General features: G+C 35.0%; 2 protein-coding genes across 6 annotated transcripts in view; one reads left to right on the plus strand and one right to left on the minus strand.

Moving 5' to 3' along the window:
• Positions 1–27,980, plus strand: part of LOC148940116 (uncharacterized) — a 307,698-nt gene that overhangs the window by 219,647 nt on the left and 60,071 nt on the right. The window lies entirely within an intron of this gene.
• Positions 604–27,874, minus strand: LOC148940120 (cytoglobin-1-like). Of its 4 annotated transcripts, none has more exons than XM_089106487.1 (4): positions 27,854–27,874; positions 6,439–6,579; positions 2,546–2,771; positions 604–827 (listed from the first exon to the last, which is right to left on the minus strand). In XM_089106487.1, exons 2-4 carry the CDS (start codon positions 6,552–6,554, stop codon positions 687–689), a joined length of 483 nt encoding a protein of 160 aa, XP_088962613.1. In that variant the 5' UTR covers positions 6,555–6,579; positions 27,854–27,874; the 3' UTR covers positions 604–686. The 4 variants fall into 4 exon arrangements, with proteins under 4 accessions (XP_088962613.1, XP_088962612.1, XP_088962610.1 ...); XM_089106486.1 differs by lacking the exon at positions 27,854–27,874 and adding an exon at positions 23,649–23,781; XM_089106484.1 differs by lacking the exon at positions 27,854–27,874 and adding an exon at positions 23,564–23,700.

Raw genomic sequence — 27,980 nt, forward strand, 5'->3', positions numbered from 1 at the left:
TACACCTCATTTTGGGTGTGGCAACTCAAACAGTTAACGTTACAGGGAAAGGGAACCATTTAAAACCCGTTCGGGGATTTTTGGCTGGTATTATTTCACTGGATTGTACGGTGAATCTTTTTCCTGAATCTCCAAAAGATATCAAAAGAACGATTGAGACTTAAAAAGAAGATAAACTTGTAGCTATTTCTACAAAGAGAATATAACACATTTTAACAAAAGGCAGAGAATTGTTATAAATGAAGGACCAATCATCTTAATATGACCTATTCTGTTTGAGGATACCTCTCCTCCATTCTATGAAGTTCACACTTTCTTTATACAGTTTCTGATCATCTCTTCATTTTATTTGAGGAAGTCCTAATTTTTGATTGGGTATGACTAGAGTGCCAAAAAAACACAGCTGTTGGTCGCTTATAATCCTGGGTCTGTAAATCGGTAGGCCCTCCCCATTGCTAGATTCTGTATGCTTCACTAGCTAGGAATATCTACCTATCAAGATTATCTTTCCCCTGATATTCCACACAGCTCAAAATCATAACACAAGGTTGTTTGCCGAGTTGTAACTTTTTTAGGAGTTGACCGTTTTCAGCAAAGTTCATGGTTAAAATTTTATTGTTGCCAAATGATAATAAAAACATAAAATTATTCCAAAAATAGAAACACACTTTATAATGTACATCTTTTCACCAACGTTCTGAAGTAGAGCCCTTCTCAATGATGTCAATCATTACGCATAAAGCTTTTCTCCATGCATCTGATCCTTCTTCTGTAAGATGAGACCCAAGCGCTTGTCTCAAATATGCAACAATCACTTTGGCAAGATTCTAAAACAAAGGAAAAATTGAGATATTAGTCAGTCGAAATGTTTTAGTAAGTAAGTTTATTAATCTACAATCACAAACAAATAAATAAATTACACAACACTTAATTAGTGTTGTGTAATAAATTACACAGCGCTGGAGAAAACCTATGAAGGTTTGCGATCGCGCGAAAGTCCACATAACTTCTTTCCTATTAACTCAACTATTTACATAAACCTCAACTATTTAATTAAAACTATTATAAATAAACCAAAAATAGATAAACTACGAATATAACCTATATATATGAAAAAAACATATAGATAAATAAATAAATAACTGAATTAAAAATAATAATGGATAAATAAATATAAAAGAAAAACAATAATAACAAATCCATTCACCATCACTCTTAATACTCAACTCCCACTCCCCTCCCCTCACCCTGCCCTTCCAACCTCACCTTAGCCCCAACCCACCCTTAAATCTCAGCCCACCCTTACCTCTCCAGCTCCTCTTCCTCCCCGACCCAACCTACCAGCCATAATAAAATTTAACAAATTCCCCCCCAAAAAATATCTTTTAAATTCTTTTTAAATTGAGGTACATGTTCCGCCACTCTAATGCTCAATGGTAGCTCATTCCATATTGATGGACCCAGGTGTTTCATTGAAAATGAAGACCTGGTACCACGACGCAAATCAAGAACTATATTATCACTTTGCCTAGTTCCATAATTATGCAGGTCACTATTAATTTGGTAAAAATTCTTAAAAACATCAGGGATTAAACCATTCTTACACTAAAACACAAATGTTTATGCCCGCCCCAATAGACTGTGACTCAAAATCAAGCGACAATGGGAATAGGAAATAGGAAATGATGCATAATATATCCCAAAAATTGAAACTAAGTTTTAGTGGTGGCTTGTGTACGGTTGTTAAGCAATATTTTATCGATGGATCTAAAAAAAAACTTTTTTTCGGTCTTTTTAAGGAAACGGTCAAATTTTTTTCCAGTTTTATGCAGCCTATTATTAAATCTTCTGGTGTAGTATTAACCGGCTCAATGGCGAGATAATTTCTCCAATTTTCAAAGGAATGAGCTATTCAGAGGGTATTTTGTCCAAGTTCTTAAAATAAAAAGTGGAAGAAATTCAGGAAGACGATAATTGCCGGTTTTGATTTTATTAAGCCAATTACGTGGAAGAGGAGATGACCAGGATATTTTTGTGTCTGTTTATTTAATGAAAGAAAATAAGCGTTTTTGAGTAGTTTTAATATGATGGCATACGTTTACTGTCATTTTGGGTAACATTTCTCACTGTTAGAGAGTATCTTTGCGAATTTTCAAGGGCCAGAAGTCAATCAAGTTCTTTTCTGGTAGAGCCTGGCCTAATTCGTTTACTATTTTCAGTAGTTTCCACGATGATATTCAAATACGAAGAAAAAATATTCACAATAAAGAAAAATATAAAACAAGATAAAAAATCAATGAAACTACGGAAATGACGATCCTAGTGAAGTTTTGCAGGATTAAAAGATGGCGGTGGTGTTCAGAAAGTAAATTTACTGGGAATGAAGTTTAGTAAACCAAACAACAAAATAGAAAAAGGGAGGGAGACAGTGCGAGTGAATGGAAGGATCTTGCTAGAATAGACGTAAAACTCAAATGTCGCGAAAATATTATGGGAAACTGCTAAGAAAAGAGTCTTTAAGAAGATTCTTCATTAAAATTCTTGCCTCGAAGTGAATTCTTCGAATTTCCCTCCGTGCATGACTGAAGCCAATTTTTTCTAGTAAAATGCCAAGAATCTCAACCTCATCTAAGTTACAGACAACTTCATTAATGGCACTCATGACAGATGTGGCATGCGCCTTCAGGAATGGACTCTTCTCTAAATCCTCTAGGGACACCTTCTTAAATGCTTTGAAATACTGTTGATACTCTGGATGAGCCACAAAAAAACTGAAAAATACAATCTAATTATTTGAGTTACGTAGGCTCTGGTCTTTCGGCTATGGATTTCTACTGCTACAACTACTACTGATAACTCATCGCAACGCAAAGCCGCCTGTGTTCAACATAGCTCCGCATCTTATCCCTCTATCCTACCCTATTTGAAGATCCACCCGCCGCCACGAAGTTCATACTTTCTTTAAATCTTTTCTTACGAAATCTCCCCTATGCATTTAAGGAAATCTCCTTTTTCCTTTGACCCCTTCCGGGTTATCAAAAAAGCAATAACGTATCATCCTTTTTCCATAAAACGACACCTAACCATTTTAGTCCTTGAGTTTAGCCATGCAAAGGGAGCGAACCCCATTTTATGGATCTACATTTTTAATTTAATTGTTTGAACGTGTAGCCCACCTAAAAATACCCTTAGAAATCCCCCTGTAAAACATCAAGCGTTAGAGCCATACATAACAATTAGCCATGGACCCATCTTAATATTTTTCCAAGCTTAGTTCGACTATTAACTACTTCCAGTTGCTTAGCTATTTTACTTTGTAGATCTATATTACATTCGACATCTTTAGTAATAAATCAGTGTATATAAGTGATCTTCCCCTCAATTTCCTCAATGTGTAACATCACATTTTCATCCTCATTTATTCCTAGTTGAAGTGGATTAGTCCTCTTGCATAAATTTTCGAACTTGCACCGTGAATTCAATAAACCATTAATTCCTTCGTTCCGCGAACATTTTTACATTGGAAACTCAAATCATTTGTATAATCTAAATCTGAAAGAATTGTGCCTTCCTATTCAATATTTATTATTGACCGAAAGAAACGCTTTTGACGAATATAAAACACAAGTGCTTAGCTCCTACCTCAGCACCGAGCCCACTACCAGCCTCGCTTCCTAGCTTAACCGCAGCCGAAAAAGGAGAAAAATTCCGACAGTAAATTAAAAATGCTTTTGCCTAATACTAGCGTGCTGATAATGTAAATTGCAACCTTCCTTAGCCATTAGAGAATATGCAGAGCTTGCAGTGCTACCTATTGTTTTTTAATTTAGGTACATTTGTGCTTTGTGTCAAATTCTGGTATCGTTCTAAACTCATGCTTCGCTTCGTTTTTTAACTGATTTGGAGCCTATAAGTTGTTTTTGGAAAGTATATGAACATATCAGACTGCAATGGAAATTATTTTTGTGCTTGGTTATGTGTTGCTCAATCCCGAATTTCCTATCTTTTCAGTTTCCAATACTTTGTCCTTTCAATCTTTCATTTGGTGTGCATGTTTCGCTGTTTGTTTAACCTTATGCCTGGTTGCAATTAAATAAAAAAAGCAAGTTTTTTCAACTGAAAGTAAGGAGCAACATTAAAACTTAAAACGAACAGATATTATTATCTATATGAGGGGTTTACCCCCTCCTCAGTACCTCGCTCTTTACGCTAAAATTTGACTTTTTGTTCCAATTATTTAAGAATGGCTCCTGATACACAAGGACCGTTTAATTAGAATAATAAGCTTTTTACAAATTCAAATCACTTTAGCATAGAGAGTGAGGTACTGAGGAGGGGGCAACCCCTCATATACATAATAACTTCTGTTCGTTTTAAATTTTAATGTTGCTCCTCACTTTCAGTTGAAAAAACTTGTTATGGTTATTTAATTTCTGATAGTTTTTTAAATGATGCTGGGAAATCCAACTCCCCTCCCATGGAAAATTCCCTTCCCCTTCGAAAACCCCACCAGGGAAAGATCCTCCCACGTAAGAACCCCCACCAAAAAATTCTTCCCATGCCTTGTGCTTTATCAGCTGTTTGGATTCATTCAACAAAAAATTTCCTTTCCAGCTATTCTCCAAAAATTACTTTTGCTTCAATTACGTTGTTACTTAACACAGTAACAGCAAGTTATTTTCCATTGCATATACACCTGAAATATCTGAATTATGCATTAGCGTAGGTTATAACCTAAGGTTATGACGTCTTTCGTCACCTTGCATACGAAAATGTAGTTTTTCATAGAGAATTGATAAAAAAAAGGTTTTGTTAATTACAGAAGTCCGTAGATGTAGCAATTTCTTTTAAAATGAACCATTAAACAGCTCTCTATGATATTCTCTCTAATATGTTTTTTACTATGGGACGTGTTCATATCTTACTAGGTTGCCGCTACAACCACGATATAATGTCTATACAACATGAATAGTTATTAAACCAGACTAACAGTCCGTACAAATAACGGTTATTATTACAGAACGTATATGCAGCATTACTAACGGTAATAGAGTATTGTTCAGGCGCATACTGACTATTGGGTGGTGAGGGGGAGGGTATTAGATCATCTAGAAGGAAAGGAGGTTTGGGGAGATAGCTGACAATTTTCAAAATGCTTATCTGGGCAAAGGGGGAGGAGCATGCTCCGGGAGCGATATTGTTCTAATGAGCATCATTTCCTTAGAAATTACATGTCACGAACTGAAAAATCGTTTTAGGCGTTTCAGACCCTCCCCTATCCCCCTTAAAAATCAATTACAAATGTACCTTCTCAGAGATAATTTTCTCTTTCAGAGATGTCACACATAAGTCTGCCTTTAGTGTTTAAGATAGCGTTAACCTGAATATGATATTCAAAAGGACTAATTAAAGAAATAAAAGCGTGCTCTAACGAAAATAAAGAGCGAAGTTAAAACCTAAAAGAGCAAAAAATATCGGATATATTCTGGTGACCACTCTTCCCATGACTCCCCCCAAACACTTCCTTGCTAAATTTTAACTTCTTATTGATTTAAAGTACAGCTTCTATGTATGATACATTCATATTTTAGCATAACAAGTGGGGGAATAGGGGAAGACAACCCCCAAAGAGAGAATATTTTCCGTTCGCTTGAAATTTTAACTTCACTCTTTAGTTTCATTTGAAACAATTTTTTTAAAAGCGTTCAAAAAAAAAATTTGGAAAGGCTATAACGAAATATTTTTACCCTAGTATAATACTTAAAGCTAAAGGCATAAGTTTACAGATTCAAATTTTACACGGGTAGTAGAAAATCTTATCCCAGGTGCCTGCAATCGGCACAAAATGTGTATTCAGGCCTCAATTTTCCGATTTTTCCTGGGGGCCTGTAGACCCCTGAGATCCTGAGATCCTCCACAGATAATACCCTAATACCCTAGTATAATACTTAGAGCTAGAGGCATAAGTTTACAGATTCAAATTTTACACGGGTAGTAGAAAATCTTATCCCAGGTGCCTGCAATCGGCACAAAGTGTGTATTCAGGCCTCAATTTTCCGATTTTTCCTGGGGGTCTGTAGACCCCTGAGATCCTGAGATCCTCCCCAGATAATACCCTAATACCCTAGTAAAATACTTAAAGCTAGAGGCATAAGTTTACAGATTCAAATTTTACACGGGTAGTAGAAAATCTTATCCCAGGTGGCTGCAATCGGCACAAAGTGTGTATTCAGGCCTCAATTTCCCAATTTTTCCTAGGGGTATGTAGACCCTTGGATCCTGATATCCCCCACAGATCCTCCGAACAGTACTCCAGCCCTTTCTCAAGGTCTCTCTGCCATTTTTGGAAGTCAATGGAATGTATTGCCTTCCTCCTTCTAACAAAGGATAGCTCAAATAAATAGAAGCTTATAAATACAGTAATGGAAATCAACTTACGCTTTGAAAAGGGCAACACCGTGCTGGGCTTTATTTTCCATTACAATTTCCCAGGATTTTTTTATCGCTGATTTTTCGGTCAACGTCAGACCAGTGACATGACATGGCTCCTCCATATTATTGGCTGTGAAAACTTGAGATCTTTAATAAAAAGACAATGTCAGAAATAACCTTTAGTTTAAATTACATAAATAAATCGACTGACCATCTTAGGATTATACTATAAGCCCGCGTAGGAACTAAATTATACGAAGACATCTAAGCAGGGTATTTTCAAATACTGCATAGACGATTGAAATATAGGACATGACTTGAAGCCATTAGTGTTCTGTTCCGTATTTAAAATAGCGTATTAGTATTGGTATCTAGTACTTGTACAAGCCTCTACTTAGAGGCCTTGAAGAAAAAATTGTCGTGCCTTGCGGCATCAGGATTCAAACCTCGGGCCTCGTATTTCCAAACAGAGATCAGTCCACTGCGCTGCCACAGGATAGGCTTTAAGGGATCAGTATCATTCCAAATTTCCCCCAGGATAAAATAAATTAAAATTCGAATTTTCGAAATTAAGTGAAAGAAAATTCTGAGATAGCCATGGTCAAAAACTGCTAATTTGATGTTTAAAATCTCCTATCTTGAAAACTTCCATATTGCTCCGATATTGAGAATAGATGCTTCTTGTGGCTGATTAAATAAAAAAAAACAAGTTTTTTTTACTGAAAGTAAGGAACGACGGGTAAAACTTAAAACGAACAGAAATTATTCCGTTTATGAAGGAGGCTGTCCCCTCCTCAGCGCCTCGCTCTTTACGCTAAAGTTTTTTTTATTGTTTTAAAAACAAAATAGAGTTCTGATAAAGTCAAAATTTAGCGTAAAGAGCGAGGCGTTGAGGAGGGGACAGCCCCCTTCATAAACAGAATAATTTCAGTTCGTTTTAAGTTTTCAGTTAAAAACACTTGTTTTTTTATTTAATTTTTGAACGTTTTTGAATTAATGCAGGTTTTGATTTTGGCTCACCGTACATGAATAATTAAAACAAAATTTATATATTTCTTTTTCTTTTATTTGGTTAAATGGCTTTCTCGAAACTTGTTTAATTTTATTTACGAACGTTTTTATTAGTAATAAATATGCGTAGCTTACGAATTAACTTACGCAATGATTTTCTATGTTCATTGATTTTTAATACGTATATTAGGGGGTTCGCCTCCAAGTCAATACCTTGCTCTTGAAGCTAAAATTCGATTTTTTTTTCCTATTCTTTAAAAATGACCCTTTAATCACAATCAGTTGATCAGTTGAAAAACTTGTTGTTTTTTTACTTAATTTCTGATCCTTTTTTTGATAATGCTGGTAAATCCAGCGCCCCCTTCATAGCAATGTCCCTTCCTCCATGAAAACTTCCTTCATGGAAAGATCCTCCCATATAGCCCCCGACCCCCCCCCCCTACCAGAAAAAAACACCCTGAAAACGTCTGTATACTTCCCAATAACCAATACTATATGTTAACATTCGGTACAGTTCATAACTTTCAGCCCTCCCCCCGGGAACTTCGGGGGATTAAGTCATCCTAAAAGACATTGTTATCATATTTTCGAGCATGCTGAACAAGATGGCTATCTCAAAATTTTGATGGGGTGACTTTGGGAAAAACATGAGCGTGGGAGGGGGCCTATTTGCCCTCCATTTTTTGTCACTTAAAAAGGGCACTATAAATTTTAATTTCCGTTCAAATGAGCCCTCCCACGATATTCTAGGACCACTGGGTCAGTACGATCACCCCTGGGGAAAAAAAAAAAAAACAAAAAAAAAAAACAAATAAACACGCATCCGTGATCTTTCTTCTGTCAAAAAATGCAAAATTCCACATTTTTGTAGATAGGTGCTTGAAACATCTACAGTAGGGTTCTCTTGTACACTAAATCAGATAGTTTAATTTTCATTATGGTTCCATAGCTTATAGGGGGTCTTTCCCCCTTTTTCTAAAATTAGCCAAATTTTCTCAGGCGCGTAACTTTTGATGGGTAACTTTTGACGACTAAACTTAATGCAACATATATATTTAAAATCAGCATAAAATTTGATTTTTTTTATGTATCTATTCGGATCAAGATTCCGGTTTTAAGAGTTTCGGTTACCATTGACTGTTTGAAACGCTTTTTACGCATATTTTCTTGATGCTATATACTATGATTGAACCTTATGCTGCATACAAAACACAATGCAATTAAAGTTAAATATGTCATGAACAGGGCCTTATCCATGATTCTTTTCGGTGGGAGGCGGTTACAAAATAATTTTTCGGGGGGACAAAAAACTTTAAAAAACGCATCAAAAATCTGTTCATTATTCATTATTGTTACGTTTTTTACGAGTCGGACAAACATTTCAGGGGGTGGGGAGCTCAAACCCCCCTACCCGCCTTCCTGGATACGACCTTGGTGATTAAAAATGGAATTTTCTATCTGTGCCTCCTCAGAGTTAATGATGATAATGTACCTCTCAGGATTCTAATCTATATGATAAATTTGCCCATATTTCAAGTGAAAGTTTTGGAGACGGGAACTTTGATAAGCTTGGGCAGACTTTGTAGTGTCCCTATTATTGAACATTGACATATTGCTCAGTTATATATGTATACAAAGATGCGAATCTTTGAGATTACCGGATTGAAATTTACTCAGAAAGACTAGTAAAACAGTGATAAAGCCAGGAATTAAGAAAAACAAGTCATACCTGCAGCAATAGGTGAAACCTAGTAAAGAGCAAACCTGAACCCAAGCGAAAGATTGAAAACTTGTTCGGTACTGCTTTACTTAATGGTACACACCGCTATAGACTCTATCAGGGAGACTAGTCAAAAGGGAAAGACAGATACCCGGTTATAATGGTTTATGAACAATTTACAATATTTAAACTGTTGTTTTTTGGGGTTTAGGGGGGGGGGTACTAGGTTAGGTTACGTATTTAACATATGCTATGCTTTACCCCCCCCCCCTCCCCCTCCCCCCTAATGTGCAAATATATAGCCCAAATTTGTTTCTAAAGTATTATATATTCATCCTATTTTATTTTTTGTATCTCTCCCGTTCTGTCTCTCCTCGATAGAGTCTATAGCGGTGTGTACCATTAAGTAAAAGAGCACCCGTATTTTCTTAGAAACTATCTAGTGAGAAACATTTCCCAAAAGATGCTGAGTTAGAAAAAAGAACTATTTTCAGAATTATAAAAACAAGTTTTCTTGTGTTTTGAAAAGACCCTGAAAAATCTTCCACGTGATATCTAGTGAAAATAGATAACTATGTTTTAACAAAGACTCGTGTTGATTTCTTAAGCCTAAGTTGGACAAAGATCATTTTGTAGGTTTTAATAATGCATATTTAGAAATAAACTTAAAACAAACAAAAGTTAATATAAAAAAGAAGTTTTTCGGATGAAAGAATAGAGCAAGATTGAAACTTAAAACGAACAAAATTATTACTTTGTAGTTTAAGCAACATGAACATACAAAACTAACCAATAACTGACTTGTGTTGTTTCTTTATATTTTTGGAATTCTCAAGTAATAGTGCTTTACTGAAAACTCAGCTTTGAGTTTTGTCGAGGATTTAATTGTATACTAAAAGTTACCAAAATCATGGCCAGCGAAAGACTATTGAGAGAATTATAAACTAATATTTAATTCTTGTGGTTTATTTAAGGACATTTCTGGTTCTAAGAGAACATTCTGTTTTTTGCTTCGGTTTTGTGTTTTCAGTATAGTGCTATATTTTCAGAATCTTACAAATGTAGAAAAACATCATGAGTATGCTGGTTTTTAAATATACATTGCATAGACAACAGCAAGAACTTTTGTTTGTTTTAAGTATAAACTTCGTTCTTTACTTTCTTTCATCAAAAATACTTTTTTAAAATTAATCTTATAGTCAGGTGTCATCGCGATACGCGCAAAGAATTGCAGGGTATAGTCTTACAGATATCGGGTGACTATTATAACTTGGAAGTCACGTCGAAAAAGGCAAAATTACGCCTGGTAACGATAAATAAAGAAAGAGACAAAAGGCTTACTTGAAAGAGGAAAATGTTGTCACGCAATTTTTTTATATAAAATTGCTCCATAACTTTATAATCTCTTTGGTCACATGATTTAAGGGTAATAAAACATGTATAAAAAAATTAGAAGCAAAAGAAATAATTTGGGATTATGATAAAAACTGGAATTTAAAAACTGTAAATGAAAAATAAAAACTATAAATTGAAAAGGATAATACATGTAAAATTGCAAAACTACACTTGGTAACGAGACGAGTTAGAGACAACACGCGATAAATAAAGTAGGAGACAAAATGCTTGCTTGAAAGAGGAAAATATAGTCTATATATATATATATATATATATATATATATATATATATATATATATATATATATATATATATATATATATATATATATATATATATATATATATATATATATATATATATATATATATATATATATATATATACATATATCAAACAAACACACCTAAAAAACAGTAGGGAAATTTTTTCCAAGACAGTGCAATTTAAATCGGTGAATATTTCGGCCCTATGTCCAAAGGCCGTCTTCAGCAAAACATTAAAGAAAAAATATATATAAAAACAACTTACATTAAAATACGAAGTTTAAAACTAAAAATGCTTTTAAAAAACTTTTAAAACAGCCCCAGTATCCTTACTTCAACGAAGTTCAACCAGGACTGATAAATAAAATGACGAGAGAGGATGAATTCATTCAAACGAAATAAAATGAAATTATTAACGTAATTTAAAGTTTTCAAAGCTAATCTTGCTTTTTTAGCAGCTAGTCTTAAAGGCCTTTTTGTAACGGGTTCAATACTATTGTCAATTGGTTTAATAAAATATTTTGTTAGATCATTTTTAATTAAATTTGAGTATAAAGAATTCAGTGAATATTCTCCTAAGTCCCTATTTAAGGAAATATTCTTATTTATTTTGAGCCTAATTTCGATTGATTCCCGGACCACCTGTTTTATCCCCAAATCGCTACTAATAAGAGAAGATTTTTCGAAAAGCATTGTGTGGCTGGGGTTATCAGATATATGGCTAGGTAAAGCAGAATCGAAGGAGTTATTGGACTTATTAGCAATTAACACTTTGTCTATGTTTTATTTATGATGGTGTTTCCATTTTTCTAGATTCTGATGAGTTCTGCGACGAGGATCAGTTTGATGAGTTTTATAACGAGGATCGTTATAAAAGATGTAGAATCTGTAAAATACTTTTAACAGTCTCTGCTTAACACGTTAATTAGACTGAGATTTAATATTGATCATCAAACACGTCGTAATTGACTTGATTTGACTTGACTTTCGTCGTAATTACATTGACGTCTTGACGTCGTAATTACATTAAGTAGACTGGGATCAAGTATTTCTTTCGTTTAAAAATTTTTGTTTTTATGAATGAAACATTGTATTTGTTCATTTCAAACTGCAACGAATATTTAGTATTCTGTATATAATCCAAATGCAACACTTCATGGGGAAGTGGAATAATGTGCTTTCTCTGGGGGTCCATTCAGCGTGTCCCCAGGTGGCGATAGGGGAACGCTCTACAGATATGTAGGGTACCTCCATAGGAGGCACGGACCAAGAGGGGACATTGTCCCTGGGGGTCCATAATAGAAACTGGGGCACCCTCGCCCGTGGTCATAAATACAGGCGGAGGAGGAAGAAGGACCCTCAAATGTACACTCAAAAGGGCCCAATTGTTTGTCCACAAGTCCCATGAGCTACAAACCTTCTCCCAGCAATGGGTTAAATTGCATGGTGATGCAGAACACCATCGCGGGAGGATCCTCTATAGGAGGAAAACTTCGGCAGGGCGTAAGATCCAGATCTATGGACAACGGCCTCTTTAAAAGACTGCTTCAACCTTTTTGGGGCACCAACACGACTGGGGACCTTGCAGTAAACTCTCTTCCCACTTAAGGAGAAGCGCCTCTCGAGAAAATTATAGCCTAGTAAACGATAAAGCATTCGCACGGGATTCTGACTAATGGACAATTCTTCTGGGAATGGTATGTTTTGATGGGTGTCTTTGGGCTGAAAAACCTCTTCCTAGCCAATTTATCTGTTACGGGTTGCCTCCCCCTAGTAGCATAATATTTGTAGGCATGAATATATAATGAGTCGGAGGTAATAGGCTTCAGATTGTCTGTGCAGGATTTCGACTCTTGTTGATAGAAGAGCATCGTCAAGTGCTGAAAACCATGTTGTGACCAAGATGGGCCCAGGATTGCAAAAAGCCTCCATTGATGGAGGTCCAAGGGAATTCTTGCTATCTGGTTCTAAGCCGGATTAAGCACTTTGGTGTAGATTTGAGAAGATCTGTGATCCCCGTCCTGCACTGGTATCCGGGATCATTGCTTTTTCTGAGGCGAAAAAAATTTCAATGATTTAAAGAACATGAAAATTGGAACTTGGAATGTTACGACCTTAAAAAATGACTATCTTATCGACATTTTTACTGACGAATTCGGACGATTTGAACTGGATTTATTAAGAGTTTCAGAAAATCATATCCCAGGAGTAGGAAATAAGAAATTAGGTCATACAGAATATGTTTACTCAGGCAAGAAATATGGGGTACATAGACAGGGAGTAGGGCTCATGAAGAATAAAGAAGCTGCTAAGTCTTGTTTAGGCCGGGAAGGTATTAATAATATAATACTAATTGCTCATTTTATGACTAGACAGTTCAGGGTATCAGTTATAGTAGTATACGCCCCTGTAGAACCAACTGACGGAGATACTAGTGACTCTGATGAATTTTACTTACAGTTACAGGATCAAATAGACAAGGTCACAGGTAGAAATATGATGTTATTACTGTGAGATTTTAACGCCCAGGCTGGTAGAAATAAGGATAGATGGTATCCCAGCTTAGGTAAATTTGGTGTAGGAAAAGAAAACAGTAATGGATACAGACTTTTGCAATTTTGTAGGTATAACAATCTAGTTATAACCAATACGGTGTTTGGTAATAAAATGGCTCATAAGCTAACATGGTATTCACGTGATGGTAAGACAGCAAACCTTATTGATTATGTTATAGTAAACCAAAGACTGGCAGGATCAATACAAGATATTAGGGTATATAGGAGTGCTGTTATTGATGTTAAAAGTAAAGATCACCAACTAGTAGTGTCAAGGGTTAACTTAAAGCTGAAATATTGGAAGGGTAATTACCTCCCGGGAAGTTATGATGTTAGTAGACTCCAGGATGAGAATTTGAGAGAAACTTTCCAGGAACAGTTGAATACTAAACTTGAGAGTTTAAAATTTGATAATGTGGAAGATGGTTGGAATACAATTTTAGAAAAATAATTTGTGAAGTTGCTGAAGGTGTATAAGGGAAGAAAGCTAGAACTGCAGTTAAGAATATTAGTGAAAAAGCTTTATGTTTAATAGAAAGGAGAAAGGACTTGCACAAGAATTATCTGAGTGATAGATCGCATGAAAACAAAAGAAATGTAAAGAAAGTGGAGAAAGTATTGAAATATGAACTAAGGAGCTGTGAAGTGGAGGCCATGGATAAAATTGCCGAGGATTTAGAAGATGCATCAAGACGGCATAATAGTAAAATATTGTACTGGCACGTTAACAAATTGAGAGGTAGCTGTCAATCCGGACTTGTCCCAGCTAAAGTTAGGAACGGGGTGGAAATTAGAGATAAGGAAAAAGCTATAGCGAGATGGGCCGAACATTTTGAGAACTTGCTTAACCGAGATGGAGTTGCATGAAAAAATATAGATGAAAATGGAAAAGATTGTGATCCTTTGGATGTAACGGAAGATTTGTTTTGTGAGGAGGAATTAGCAACAGTACTAAAAGGATTAAAGAATAATAAGGTTCCAGGTGCTGATAGGGCAGTAAATGAGTTTCTTAAATATGGTGGCTCTGAGGTTAGAAATAAGTTATTAAAGATTATGAATATGATTTTCTGAAAAAGGGGAAGTACCTAACGATTTTAGGAAAACCCTAATTAAGCCACTTTATAAGAAAGGTGATAAGAGTGAGTGTGGTAATTATTGAGGCATTAGTCTGGTCTCTGTAGGTAGCAAATTACTTAGTAATATGATACTTTTTAGACTGAGAGATGCAGTAGCAAAAGTTTTAAGAGAAGAGCAGTGCGGTTTTAGAAAAGGTAGAGGATGTGTCAACCAAACTTTCACTCTTAGGCTAATAATTGAGAAGTGCCTGAGTTTCAAACACCTTTGGTCCTCAGTTTTATAGATTACAAGCAAGTGTTTGATTCTGTTGACAGAAGAGCTTTAGTAGAGGTTTTATCCTTGTATGGTATACCAGACAAATACATTAAAGTGATTAGTGCTATGTACGAGAATAAAACTGCTGCGGTTAAGGTAGGACATGACGTTAGCAGCTGGTTTTGTATTAAATCAGGAGTTAAGCAGGGTTGTGTTCTATCCCCCTTTATATGGATTATTTTGATGGACTTTGTTTTAAGGAGCACAGGAAAGGCAATGTGAGACCACGGAATCAAATGGGGAGGAAAAAGTCTCCTGGACTTGGATTATGCTGATGATTTAAGCATCCTAGATGAAAGTGTGAGCAAAATGAATGAAGTTTTAGAGGTTTTGCGAGTTCAGGGTGCTAGAATTGGTTTGAAAATTAATGTTAGGAAGACTAAGTCACTAAGGCTAGGAATAAGTGAAGATGAAAAGGTGACGTTGGGTAATGAAAAGATTGATCAGCTTCACTTACCTTGGTAGTATTATTAGTAAAGATGGTGGGAGCAGCGAAGATGTTAAAAATAGAATAGCCAAGGCTCAGGGTGTTTTTTCACAGTTAAAAAAAGTCTGGAAGAATAGGAAGATAAGTCTGCAAACCAAGATTAGAATCTTAGAAGCTACAGTGATGACAGTGGTCAAATATGGCTCTGAAGCATGGACGCTCCGAAAAGCGGATGAAGATTTGCTAGATGTTTTCCAGAGAAATTGCGTAAGGATTGTTCTGGGTACCCGGCTGACTGACCGTATTTCAAACAATAGGCTATACGAAAAATGTGGTTCAATACCGCTTTCTAGGTCTATAATGAAAGAAAGGGTGAGGTGGTTAGGGCATGTTGTGCGGAGGAAGGATGACAGATTGCCGAAGAGTGTTCTTTTCGGCCTGCCATCTAGGGTTATACAGAAAGCAGGTCGGCCTGTCTGGGGTGGGAGAACGTAAGAAAGAAAGATTTAAAGGAAATGGGAACTTCGTGGGTGGGTGTAAAAAGGGAGGCTTTGAATCGATTGGGGTGGAGGAGGAGCGTGCGTAGCTGTGGTGGCCTCAGGCGGCTTGGTGCTGCGATGAGTTGTTAATAGTAGTTAGTAGTAGATGAGTTCTGCCAACGTAGTAATTGCCACAATCGCATGGTATTTGATAAACCCCTCTTTGGCGAGTAACTGGGGTTTTATCTTTACCGGAGTTTAAGAAATTTGTGATTTTAAAATTATTGGTGAAAAGTAAATACAGATTGTTTTTTGTGCAAATATTTTTTATTTTTGTGGTGATTCTTGGGATGTACGGAAGATAGATAATATTAGAGGGTATTTCCGGAGTCTCACATTGTGAAATATCATCGATTTTACGCAAACGTCTTTTTAGTCTACGGTTAATCGTATTATTGACAAAAGGAATGGGGTATCCGTTGCCAGAAAGAATATATCTGATAAAATTTATTTCTGCTCTTATGTATCAATCGGAGCAAATGTTCAGGACACGGTCAATGAGAGAAGTTACAACTGCTCTTTTAACTTGTGGGGGGTGATTTGAATTAAAATGAAGATATCTATTGTTTTGTGTTGACTTTCTATAGATAGTGAAGTCAAAATTATTAGTATTACGGATAATTAGCACATCTAAACATGGTAGTTTATTTTCAAATTCAATTTCTAGGGTAAACTGCAAATTTCTATCATAAGTGTTAAGATGATCTAGGAAACCCGAAGTTCACTTTTCCCATAATTCCAAAGTGAAATTATGTCATCCATGTAACGACCCCAATAGACATGTTTTAAAAAATAAGAATTTAATGCCCAATTTTCAAGGTTCTCGACACATTCGAAATATTCACCGATTTAAATTGCACTGTCTTGGAAAAAATTTCCCTATTGTTTTTAAGTTGTGTTTGTTTGATATGGAAAGGCAATTGTATATATACAATTGCTCCATAACTTTAAGATCTCTTTGAAGTCACTTGATTTAAGGGTAATAATACATGTCTATAAAATTAAAAGCAAAAGAAATAAATTGTCATTAAGATAAAAACTAAAATGTAAAAACTATAAATAAAAATAAAAACTATAAATTGAAAAAGATAATAGGCCTACATGTAAAAATTGTAAATCTACACTTGGCAACGAGTCGAATTAGAGACAATACGTGTTTATCCACTGACTTGATCAAATTAATACTAACAATTTTTACTAGCAAATCGTGTGTCGTTTAGTAATATAAATGTGAGCTAAAAAACACTGTTACTTGCTATAGACAAGTTTACAAAGCCATATAGCTCAAAATTTAACAGTAAGCCTTGAAAAAAAATCGTAACATTTACGCAATTTATTACTAACTTATTTGCGCAACTTATGTTACATCAGTCAGAATATAAAATAATATAAAAAATTTGGTCTCCTAGTGAAAAGAAAAAATAGACTATTCTATTTGGCTTTCGATTTGAAAAGTTCTCACTTTCTGTTTGTCGATACGAAGATAATTGGGAGTTGACTCAAAATAAATTAATAAATTATTTTTGTGTATATTTTTGTATTGAAAAACTGCTTGTTTAACATCAGTCAGAATATTAAATAATGTAAAAAATTTGGTCTCCTAGTGAAAAGAAAAAATAGACTATTCTATTTTGCTTTCGATTTGAAAAGTTCTCACTTTCTGTTTGTCGATACGAAGATAATTGGGAGTAGACTCAAAATAAATTAATAAATTATTTTTGTGCATATTTTTGTATTGAAAAACTGCTTGTCAATGCAGCTGCTCCTTATTCTTTACTGACGGACGTCAAGTCGACCATTTTGCGACTAAGTTCTAGAAAATGTTTTCTCGGCGAAACTTGCATATTTTTGTGCATATCCCCTCCCTATCTTAATATAATTTACACACACAAGCTAAAACATGCCTTTTTGCAGTCTACTCTCGAATGTCGTTCATATAAACACCGTTCATTCGGTGGTGGATGGGACTCCCGCCCCGTCATACGAATTTTCAAATCGTATGTAGGTGAGGTTTTCCCGTATGTCTCACTAAAAGCTTGAAATGAATATCTTTAAAGATAAATGTCCGACCTTAGAATACAAGATAAATCATTAAAAAAATAAGCAGTGCCGTTTGAAATTCTGTAAAAAAGGACTTTATTTTTAGTGTTCGATGGAGCAGGTTAATGAATCTCAGAATCCAAAATAATATTTGCATTAAATTAAAATTTCTTATAGGAGATAGTAAATACTGCCTAAGAGCTGCGTCATGATCCCATTTCTCACTTGAATAGAGAAAGTAGAACTTCTATTTTCCGCTCCAGTGTGCCCTCTCCTGATATTCTACGACCACTACTGCAATATGATCACGCCTCTGGGGAAAAGAAATAAATAGATACGCACAGGCTATCTAATTTCACAAAAAAAAGAAGTAAAATTTCGTGTTTTTTGCGCGTAGGAACTTGAAATTTCCGTAATAGGGTTATTGGACTGGCTGAATGTTATGCTTTTAATTTTTATCCAATATTCAGCATAATCACTCAAGCTAAAATGGATATTTGGAGTCTACAAAGAGTAGGTCTAACTGGTTTTGCAACGCATCAATCAATGAAAAAAAAAATATATTATGAAGGTTATATATGCGTCGATCAAGGGGAGGATGGTGCATTATCAGGGTATCGACTACTATGTTGAAAAGGAGCATAAAACAAGGAATCTCATGGTACCATTTTTGTTGATTTTTGTTTTGTATATATCATCGGGCTATATAGGGGAGAGAGGCTGTAGATGAATTATCAAAAAGGCAAATACGACCATGAAAATGAACATAAGATGAACAGTCTAAAAATACCTCTTTTTGTCCAAGTATATCTCCTTCTGGAGAGCCGCTAATCTTCAGGTTTACCTAAAGCTGTAAAAGCTAAAGTTTTTTATAAAAAGAAATAAAAGCAGTAAATGTACTCCCAAAGAACAGCCCCTTGTGTGATTTGTTTCAGGTGGCAGGTTTTCATAGGGTTTATTCCTGTCAAAACAGCGGATAAAAGGCACACTATATGAAAAGTATACGGAGAGTCCATCATAATCTTGGAGCCGCGTCTGGAAGCCCTCTTCTGGGCGCGTGTCCACTAAGGAGTCACTCTATCATAGGGTGGCTACGTCATTAAATTGATGACATAATTTAATGACTCCCCCGATCCTCCGATTAAGGTATATTGCGCGCCGAATATTCGCAAAACCACTGAAATAAAACCACATAAAAGTTGTGTTTTGTTTATTGGGATCTTATTAAGATCATGGGCACCTCCCCCCTTATTAACCAAATGTGTGAAAAGGAGTTGTTCACCAAATGTGTGAACAACTGAAGAATCGTGTGAAAAGGAGGGAATATAATTTTTCGGTAAAAAAAGAAATGTCTTATAACTTTTGCCCACTGTACAAATTTTGCATTGGTACTCTAAGACCCCAAGGCCCCTTTCCAAACGTCCCTGCTATGTTTTTACGTTAAAAAATGTTATTACAAAAAAAGAATAAAATCACCTGTTTCCAAGGGAACTAATCAACCACAAGGTTAGTTCCCAACGCTCTAAAAAGAGAAACAAAAAAGGTATTCAATTCCTTAGCTAGCTACTAGAAGTTTACTGACATTGGAGAAACAACATTATGGACATCTTATGTCGTCACTAGTACAGCCATACGCATGCGGGAATTAGCTAGCGAAATTTTCTGATTCTTTTACTTTTTTTTTTTTTTTTTTTTTTTTGCATAGAGACTTTAATTTTCTTAATTATATACTATGTGGCGTGGGTGGATTATTGGATATAAGCCTACAATTGGGGATGCTGAGAAGGAAACGTGCTAAGAAAACAATTCTAATTTCATAATATGGTGAAAAATTGTAGTTAACACATTTCGACTGCAATTCCACTGCACTCCCCCCGAATGTAAAAACACATAGCTCGAATTAAATATTTCCCAAGGATTTGGCCATGCGTCACTCTTGTTCCTACCGGTGTACCCGTAAATCGAATCAACTGTGACGAAATCAAGAAACGGAAAAACACATGGAAAATATGTAGTTTGGGTTACATATTTGCACATTAGGTGATTCTGGGTAAAGCATAGTAGAATTGCAATGAAAATGTGTAGCTACAATTATTCTGCATATTATGAAGATAGAATTGTTTTCTTAACATGTTTCCTCTTCAACAGCCCCACTTCTAGCCTTAAACCGAGTAAATACCAATTTTTCACCTCCTAAAGTAAAACAAAAACTCGACCCACGTGAATGATAACGATGCACATACAGTGAACATGCACATCAGCTGAAAATTGTATGAGTGTGGGAGTGATATATCAGTGGGTGCGGGGGGGGGACAAGGGCGTCGGCAGAAAATTTTCCAGGGGGGGGGGCAAATGCTAAAATAGTAGTGCTGGTTAGATGGAAGGGAATAAGTGTTAGTATTTTTTTTACGGAGAATTGTGTCTATTTTTAAATACCCGTAGGAATGCACTCACGAGCAAAAAAGACAACTATGTCGTACGGAAAGTAAGATGAAACACAGTAAAGCTTAAATAGCGAGGAAAAATTCCGAATAAATTAATTTATTTAACCAATAATGTCCTTAATTGATCTGCATTTAGTCTTAACAGAAAATCAAACTCAAACCAAAATTACAGAAAGATTGCTTCCGTAGATTATAACAGATATAGACTTCTCTTTATGCAATTTCCTATACCTTTGAATAGTTTACAGAAGGAGTAGATATACTCAAAAATCATCCTGCCTGCATAGATACCACGTTTTGATTTTATAACAGACATGTAAAATGTACCTGTTTCATATCAGGACAGTTCTCCCCCTCGTAATTAAATCCCTTATATATTCAGACATTAAAAAAATAGAATAGCGAAGGAAAAAGAAAATACTTCGTATTTCAATGATGTCTGTTTGGATTTTGATGGGTAATCCAATGGTTCGTGGTAATGATCTGTAAGTACGGAGCGACCCGGCTTAATTGTAACTGAAACTCTAAAAAATTCAATTTTGATACCAATTGATATATCCAGAGAATTGGCTTATTTTGCTGATTCCAAATATATAAGTTTCATTAAGTTTAGTTGTACCCATCAAAAGCTACGAACCTGAGATAATTTGCCTGATTTTCTAAGAAGGGGGGAAAGACCCCCTCGAAGTCGTAGAATTCTAATGGAAATCATACCATCAGATTTAGCGTATCAAAGAACACTACTGTAGATGTTTCAAGCTCATATCTGCAAAAATGCGGAATTTTTTAATTTTTGCCAGAAGAAAGATTACGGATGCATGTTTATTTATTTTTTTTGTTATCGTTTTTTTTCCGTAGGGGTGATCGTATCGACCCAGTGGGCCTAAACCGTCGAGAGAGGGCTCGGTCTAATCGAAATGAAAGGTTCTAGTGCCCTTCTTAAGTGACAAATAATTGGAGGGCAACTAGGCCCCCTCCCACGCCACCTCTTCCCAAAATCGTCTGATAAAAATTTTGAGATAGTTTTTTCCTTCAGCATAGCCTACTTGAAAGGCCCAATAGCTATGTCTTTGGAGATAAAATTACCCCCTACAGCCCCTGGGGAAAAGTTTTTAAGTTATAAAATTAACATATTTTTTTATTTGTTATTGGGGATATGCATACACTTGTCGGGTGGCAAGGGGAGGAAGAATTTTCTGCTGAGAGGATTTTACACCTGGTGAATTTGCCAGGATTCCTATACAAAATTTCTTTATGTCTTGCTTTTTCTTTACCGATTCAATCTTAGGCGTGGAGATGTTAAGGGTAATTGTCCGGGGTAAATTTTCGCCAGGATTGAATTGCCCAGAGAATATTTCTGTGGGGAGGGGATGTTTCCGTGGAGGTGGAGCCAGGTATCCTGGCGTTAGTAAAAAAAAAACGATCAGATATTAAATAAAAAACTGAGAGTAAGGGGCAATATTAAAACTTAAAACGAACAGAAATTATTACGTATATGAGAAGGGTTGCTCCCTCTTCAACACCTCGCTCCTTACCGATTTTTTTGTATTGAGGAGGGGGAACCCCCCCCCCCCTCATATACGTAATAATTTCTGTTCGTTTTAAGTTTTAATGTTGCTACTTACTTTCAGTTGAAAAAACTTTTTTTTATTTATTTAATGAAGATTAAGCAAGAAAAAATTTTCTAAAGACAATGAAAAAAGTATGTCAATTAAAGTAAAAGTATATAAAAATGGAAAAAATAATTGATTAACAAAAAATTACACAAAACAATAGCCTACTTACAAAAACTAAGGTATAAACTCTCAGCATTCAGTTCTGTTGAGCAATGCTGAAGCATTGGACGGAAATTTTTTAACAATATCGACAGTTTTGAACTTGGTTATCAAACACCAAAATATTTAATGCCTTTACGCCTTTAGACTCAATTGCTTATAAAAAGAATCAAAGTAGTTTGTTCAATGTGAAACATTAAAACTAAGATTTAAAAATCAAATAACAAATTTTAATTCAATATTTTTAATTTAATTTTGAATACCAAAAACCAATATATTCGACACCTTTATGCTTCATAACTGTAAAAATTATATCTTTTTCAAGGCGACAATTAGATATATGAATTCACTTAAAGAAAAATAGATAAATGATAATAAAACACAAAAAAACGCATCCATTAAGGGGGAAAATGTAAAAATTCGCAGAATTATGTTCAGAGTAAACATTACTGACTATAATAACTTATGTATCACCTCATGGGTACTCTTGTAATGCAAGCAAAAGTTTACGACATATTTTTACTGAAGTTTCCCCTTATTAAATTGTTTTCCTTGTCTTTTCTATAATTATACGATGTTTCTTGTGTACAGATAACTGCACTAATTACTAATAAATAAATACATATATAGGACTACCATAAAAAGCTGATTCGTTGATTAAATGTTATAAATAGTTAGGCTCTTGCACTTTTACTATAGGGTCAAAATCTATTGGTAGGCAGTCAACAACGGGGCAACACACATTTTTTCCATGGTTTTTCCATATTCTGCTTTTTTTCTTTTGGTTTCCTTATGATTACTTTATTGTCCCAAATTTTCAGGGGGGCATGGCGGCGCCCATGGGGGGGGGGGTCTAAATGGGAAAGCCACCAAAAAGGTCATTTATGCAGGAAATCCAAGAAATTCCAGGGAAAGTTGGAAAAGTCTCGGGATTTTTTTAGACCCTGGGTACTTGTCGGTTATTGGAAACACATTCAAGAATTACGCTTAGGTTACATCTCAGAAAACCGGTTTCATAGCAAAAAAACAAGTGATGGATGATACAATGTATTGGATTTGTATAATTTGGGCTGCGTATTTGCACATTAGGGATGGGAATGGGCAGGGCCGGACAAAGAGAGATTAGAGTGAATGGGTGCAATCATTTGAAAGGGCCCCGCCATACCATCAAAATAAAACAAAATTAAAGCAAATCGTTTTTGACAATGAGGGATAAATTATGAATTATTCAAATAATTTAAAATATATTTACTTTAAGTTTGCATTGCTGGATGAGGCTTATTAATGCACTTATTATTACATAATATAGGCTATACTTTATAATATAGAAGACTAGTGACTGTAAAAGTTCCTGTGTTAGGCTACGTTTCCCTAATTGTGTTTCTTGAGTATTATTTTATCATCATGTTTTGTTATTTTTCAATAAGATTAACCTAACTTCACTTTTTGGGTGTGTTTCCAATACCCGACAAGTAAACCCTGGCCTGGAGATCCCTCTCTGCCTGGCAATGAAGCACAGAGGATCAGGAAGAAAACAACAGTAAAAATAAGATTAAAACTAAATACCTTCTTGAAGCTTCACTGAAAGATGATACATCCACACTTTAACATAGCACAATAGAATATTAAATACAGTTTCAAGTACTTTTACCTTGGAGATTTAATGGGAAATAAATTACAAAAGACATTAAAAGTGCATCACGAATTTCCGCTTTATTATGATAGAATGATGTACATCATCATCCACTATGTTGTAACCGTTAAATTCCTTAGTAAACAAATGCTGTCACGTTGACCTACTAATTGCCATACTAATATGCCAAGGGGCTGTCAACTGAATGTGGCATTTTGTCTGTCATTTTATGCTTATCTTTATATCTTCAGCCTGGCCCAATCTTTTCCGGTTCTGTTTGTGCGCAGGGTTGTTGCCACCCATAGGGATTTATCACTATTTCTAGTAATTTTTTTATGTTGCGTAGTGACCATAAAAATCTAGTGATTTTTCAAAATATAGCGTGTAGATTCATGATTCAATCGAATAAATTATACAGGAAGCTGATTTAAAAAAAATATTCAAAATAGTGATTCACTATAGTTCCTAATATGTTCCAGATTAGCATTTATGCAAATATTTTGTCTTTGAAACTTCCGATTTCCCACCATATGTCGATATCAGATACAGACCTCAGAGCGATATCCTTAGAGAAGGTAGGTATAGATTAAATATAACTTTCTAAATGATAAAAAGAAATCATTAAAAAGGACAATAGGACTTGGTGCTTTTTATAATAGGATTCGTAATATAACTAGATAGGTTAAATCGGTACTTTCCCATTATATGGGCCTTTACAAGGAGACCAGTCATGAAAAATCCGTTTTTGACGGGTTAATTCAAGAGTCCGCTAAATAGTAATGTAATACATAGCGTGTTTTTCAATAGGTTAACAATATTTAAACTGTTGTTTTTTGGGTTTTAGGGGGAGAAAAAGGTACCTAGGTTAGGCTAGGTTACGTATTTAATATATGCAATACTTTACCCTCCACACCCACCCCCGTAATGTGCAAATATATAGCCCAAATTCGTTTATAAACTATTATATATTCATCCTATTTTATTTCATTAGTATAACCAAACTTGACTTTTTAGAAAGGCCCATATAATGGGAAAGTACCGTTAAATCTTGTAGTTTTCTGATTGAAATCGGTTGAAAGTAAGGGGGAGGTATCTTCTCTGGGAATTGTCTTATGGTTTTAATCTTCACTTTTAATATCAAATTGAAACTCCAAATAATTCTCCAAATTCTCTTATTTGTAATAGAAACATCTAATAACCGCAGTTAAAGTCCTATTCTTTTTCAAGTTTTTGGATTTTTGTGCTAACATATCAAACATTTTGTGGTAACAAACTATAAGAATGGAGTGGCAATAGTAACCGAAACTCTAGAAACGGAATTTTAATGTTAACGATATATCATTGGCTTATTATGTTTACTCCAAATATATAAGATTCATTAAGCTTAGTTTTACCCATAAAAGGCTAAGAAACTGAGAAAATGTGCCTGAAAGAGGGAGGAAACACCCACTAAAAGTTAAAGAATTTTAATTGAAATCAAACCAATAGATTTGGTGTATCAGAGAACCCTACTGTAGGTGTTTCCAGCCCCTATCTGCAAAAGTGTTGAATTTTGTACTATTTGCCAGAAGAAAAATCACGAACGCGTGTTAATTTGTTTTTTTATTTTTCCCAGGGGCGATCGTATCGAACCAACGGTCCTAGAACATCGGGAGAGGGCTCATTTGAACGGAAATTAAAATTGCTGGTGTCCATTTTATTTGAAAAAAAGATCGGACGGCTACTAGTCCCCCCCCCCGCCTCCATTTTTTCTCTGAAATTTGTTCAATTGAAAGTTTGAGATATCCATTGCATTTAGCATAGTTGAAAGGTTCCAAAACCATACCTTTAGATTTAGAATGACCCACGCAGCCCCTGTGGATAGGTCTGGGGATGAAAGTATACTAAGGATAATAAAAATAATGCACGATCTATGAAAACCAGTTTCATAGCCACAAAGACAAATAACGGGTGACAGAATGCATTGGACTTGTATAACTTGGGCTACATATTCTCACATTAGGGGGGTAGGGTTAAGGCTAGGTTAATATACCCCCAAACCCCTTAATATGCAAATATATAGCCCACATTATATTATTATAATATAATTATATTATTAAATATGAACTAAAGTATTTTATTTTCATCATATTTTGGCATATTTCATTAGGATTAATTTAAATTTACTTCTTGGGTATTTCCCGTATAGTTAACAAGTACCTAATTTTTTTTTTTAAAGAAAAAGACCAATGTTTATCGAAATTTGTGAAGGGTGGGACAAACTTTATAGATGGAATTATAAAAAGGCCATTTTCAAAATTGTCGCTGGTGTCCCAGTAATTTTGCCAGCTCAATTAGAGTAAAAAGAAAACAGTTTCTATATTTTTTGAAAAAAATAAGGTTTTGAATCAACGAACAAAATAGATTCAAAAGAAAAAGCAAATATTTTGATTAGATCACCAATAACCAATTTTCGCTGATAGGGGTATAAGCCAATGATACCGATTCCGGAAAATACAGGCAGGAAGGAAGTATTCCGTTATATTTTCTGTATAAAAATGAAAAAAAAAGGCATTTTTCAAAATTTCAAGGGATATTTTCGCTTGAGAAAAAAACAAAACGTCAATCTAAAGATCTTTTTCCACATCTAGGGGGTAATTTTCCCCCTTCCTGCAGGTGCGCTTGTATAGAACATGATAAAGAAACAAAACAATTATTAATTACAAAGATAAAGGGTATTATAATTCTAGTGATTTCTATTCAATAATCTGGTGATTTATGTGCTAATTTAGTGATTTATTTTCCAAGAATCCAGTCATTTTTTTTTCATCGGGTGGCAACTTGTTTGTGACATCCACGGCCTAGCTCAAATCAAGGGCAATTTTCCTAGTCATTTGTACTTTACTGAAAACAACACATATTTTAAACGCTTTCTCTTTTATTATTTTAAGATTGAAAATAAACAATTGCTGATACCTTTTAGGAATTAACATAATTGTATTTTAAACTATTTTAAACTGTTCAGAATACATATCATTTCCAGTTATGGTCCTTTCACACTACACCGTAGAGCCTTTTGCACTAGTATAACTTAAGAACTTTTCAGACCAAAAATTGTGCTGTGCAAAATAAAAAAACTTCACGTTACGTTATTTTATCTCACAGAGCAAATTTTGCCCGTAACGTAGACAAAGCTAAGTAGACTCAAGTTCTAAATAACATTTTATGTTGTGCAAATTTGTGTTATGTTATGGAAAGGTCTGGATGACCGTCGATGGGAAGTTCTGGATGAGCAATAATTTTAAAAATAAATTCAGAAGCGTCACCTCGAGGGAGGCATCTGCCCTCCTGGATTGTCTACATCCCCTAGATTTTGGGTATCTTTCTAATATCCTTTTTTTTATGTATTTTCATTGAATATTTTTGGTATTTTTATTGGAAAAAGCGAAAACAAACAACACAAATTTCCCGTTAGGTTTCGGAAAATACATTTGTCCACCAGCCAAGGCCATATCCAGAGGCGCTGTTGCCAGTTTGTACCCCCCCACCGATTTTTCGGGGGGCGGGGGTACATCCTTGTAAAAAAAAATAACAAAAATGCATATAAATAGTTTTTCATGCATTTTGTAAATTTTTTTTTTGTATCCAGTCCCCTGAAAAAATTTGAACTTTTATTTATCGCCCGAAAAAAAAAATAACATTCCCTCCAAACAAATATCCTGGATACGACCTTGTCCCTAGCCCTCTAAGTTTTTGTGAACTGACGCTACTGAAGAAGTTACACAGTTTCATAGAAAGCCTTTAACACTTTATAGCTTAAATCACCATCTCCATTCCATATTTTTAACTTTTGAATAGTTTGCTTATGATGATTGGAATGATTTTAGACGATAATTATCACATTTTCATGAATTTTTATGTTAACCTAGTATGAAGGGGCTTGTTCAAGTGTGAAAACAAGTAACCTAATCAATTAGTATAGAAAATTACGTACGTAGTGTCATAGCTGCTTAAAGCGATTTTAAATGTCTTCAGTAAGCATTAGTCGAAAAGTTTGTTTTGTCAAGCAGGTTTCCCTACTTATTTTGCTGGGTAGAGGGGTATTTCTGGCATCCCCCTTGGAGTAGAGTTGGAGTACATTGTATAGTGACGTGTGTTTTATCTTATGCATCCCAAACACTGTATAGATGCTATAGACAGAACATCTATGAAGCACAATGAAATCTAACAGAAGAATAACACACCTTAAGGCCCTTTTTCACTTTTCCAGACAATCAATTAAAAGATAGATTTCTTTGAAATATGCACTTATAATGATCAGTCATGGGTTCTAATCTCTCTTGATTGAAAAGATAAGAAATATCTTCTTCT

This window comes from Artemia sp. Qi Xiang Cuo, chromosome 20 (assembly GCF_049724085.1).
Source record: "Artemia sp. Qi Xiang Cuo chromosome 20, ASM4972408v1, whole genome shotgun sequence".
Lineage (NCBI taxonomy): Eukaryota > Metazoa > Arthropoda > Branchiopoda > Anostraca > Artemiidae > Artemia > Artemia sp. Qi Xiang Cuo.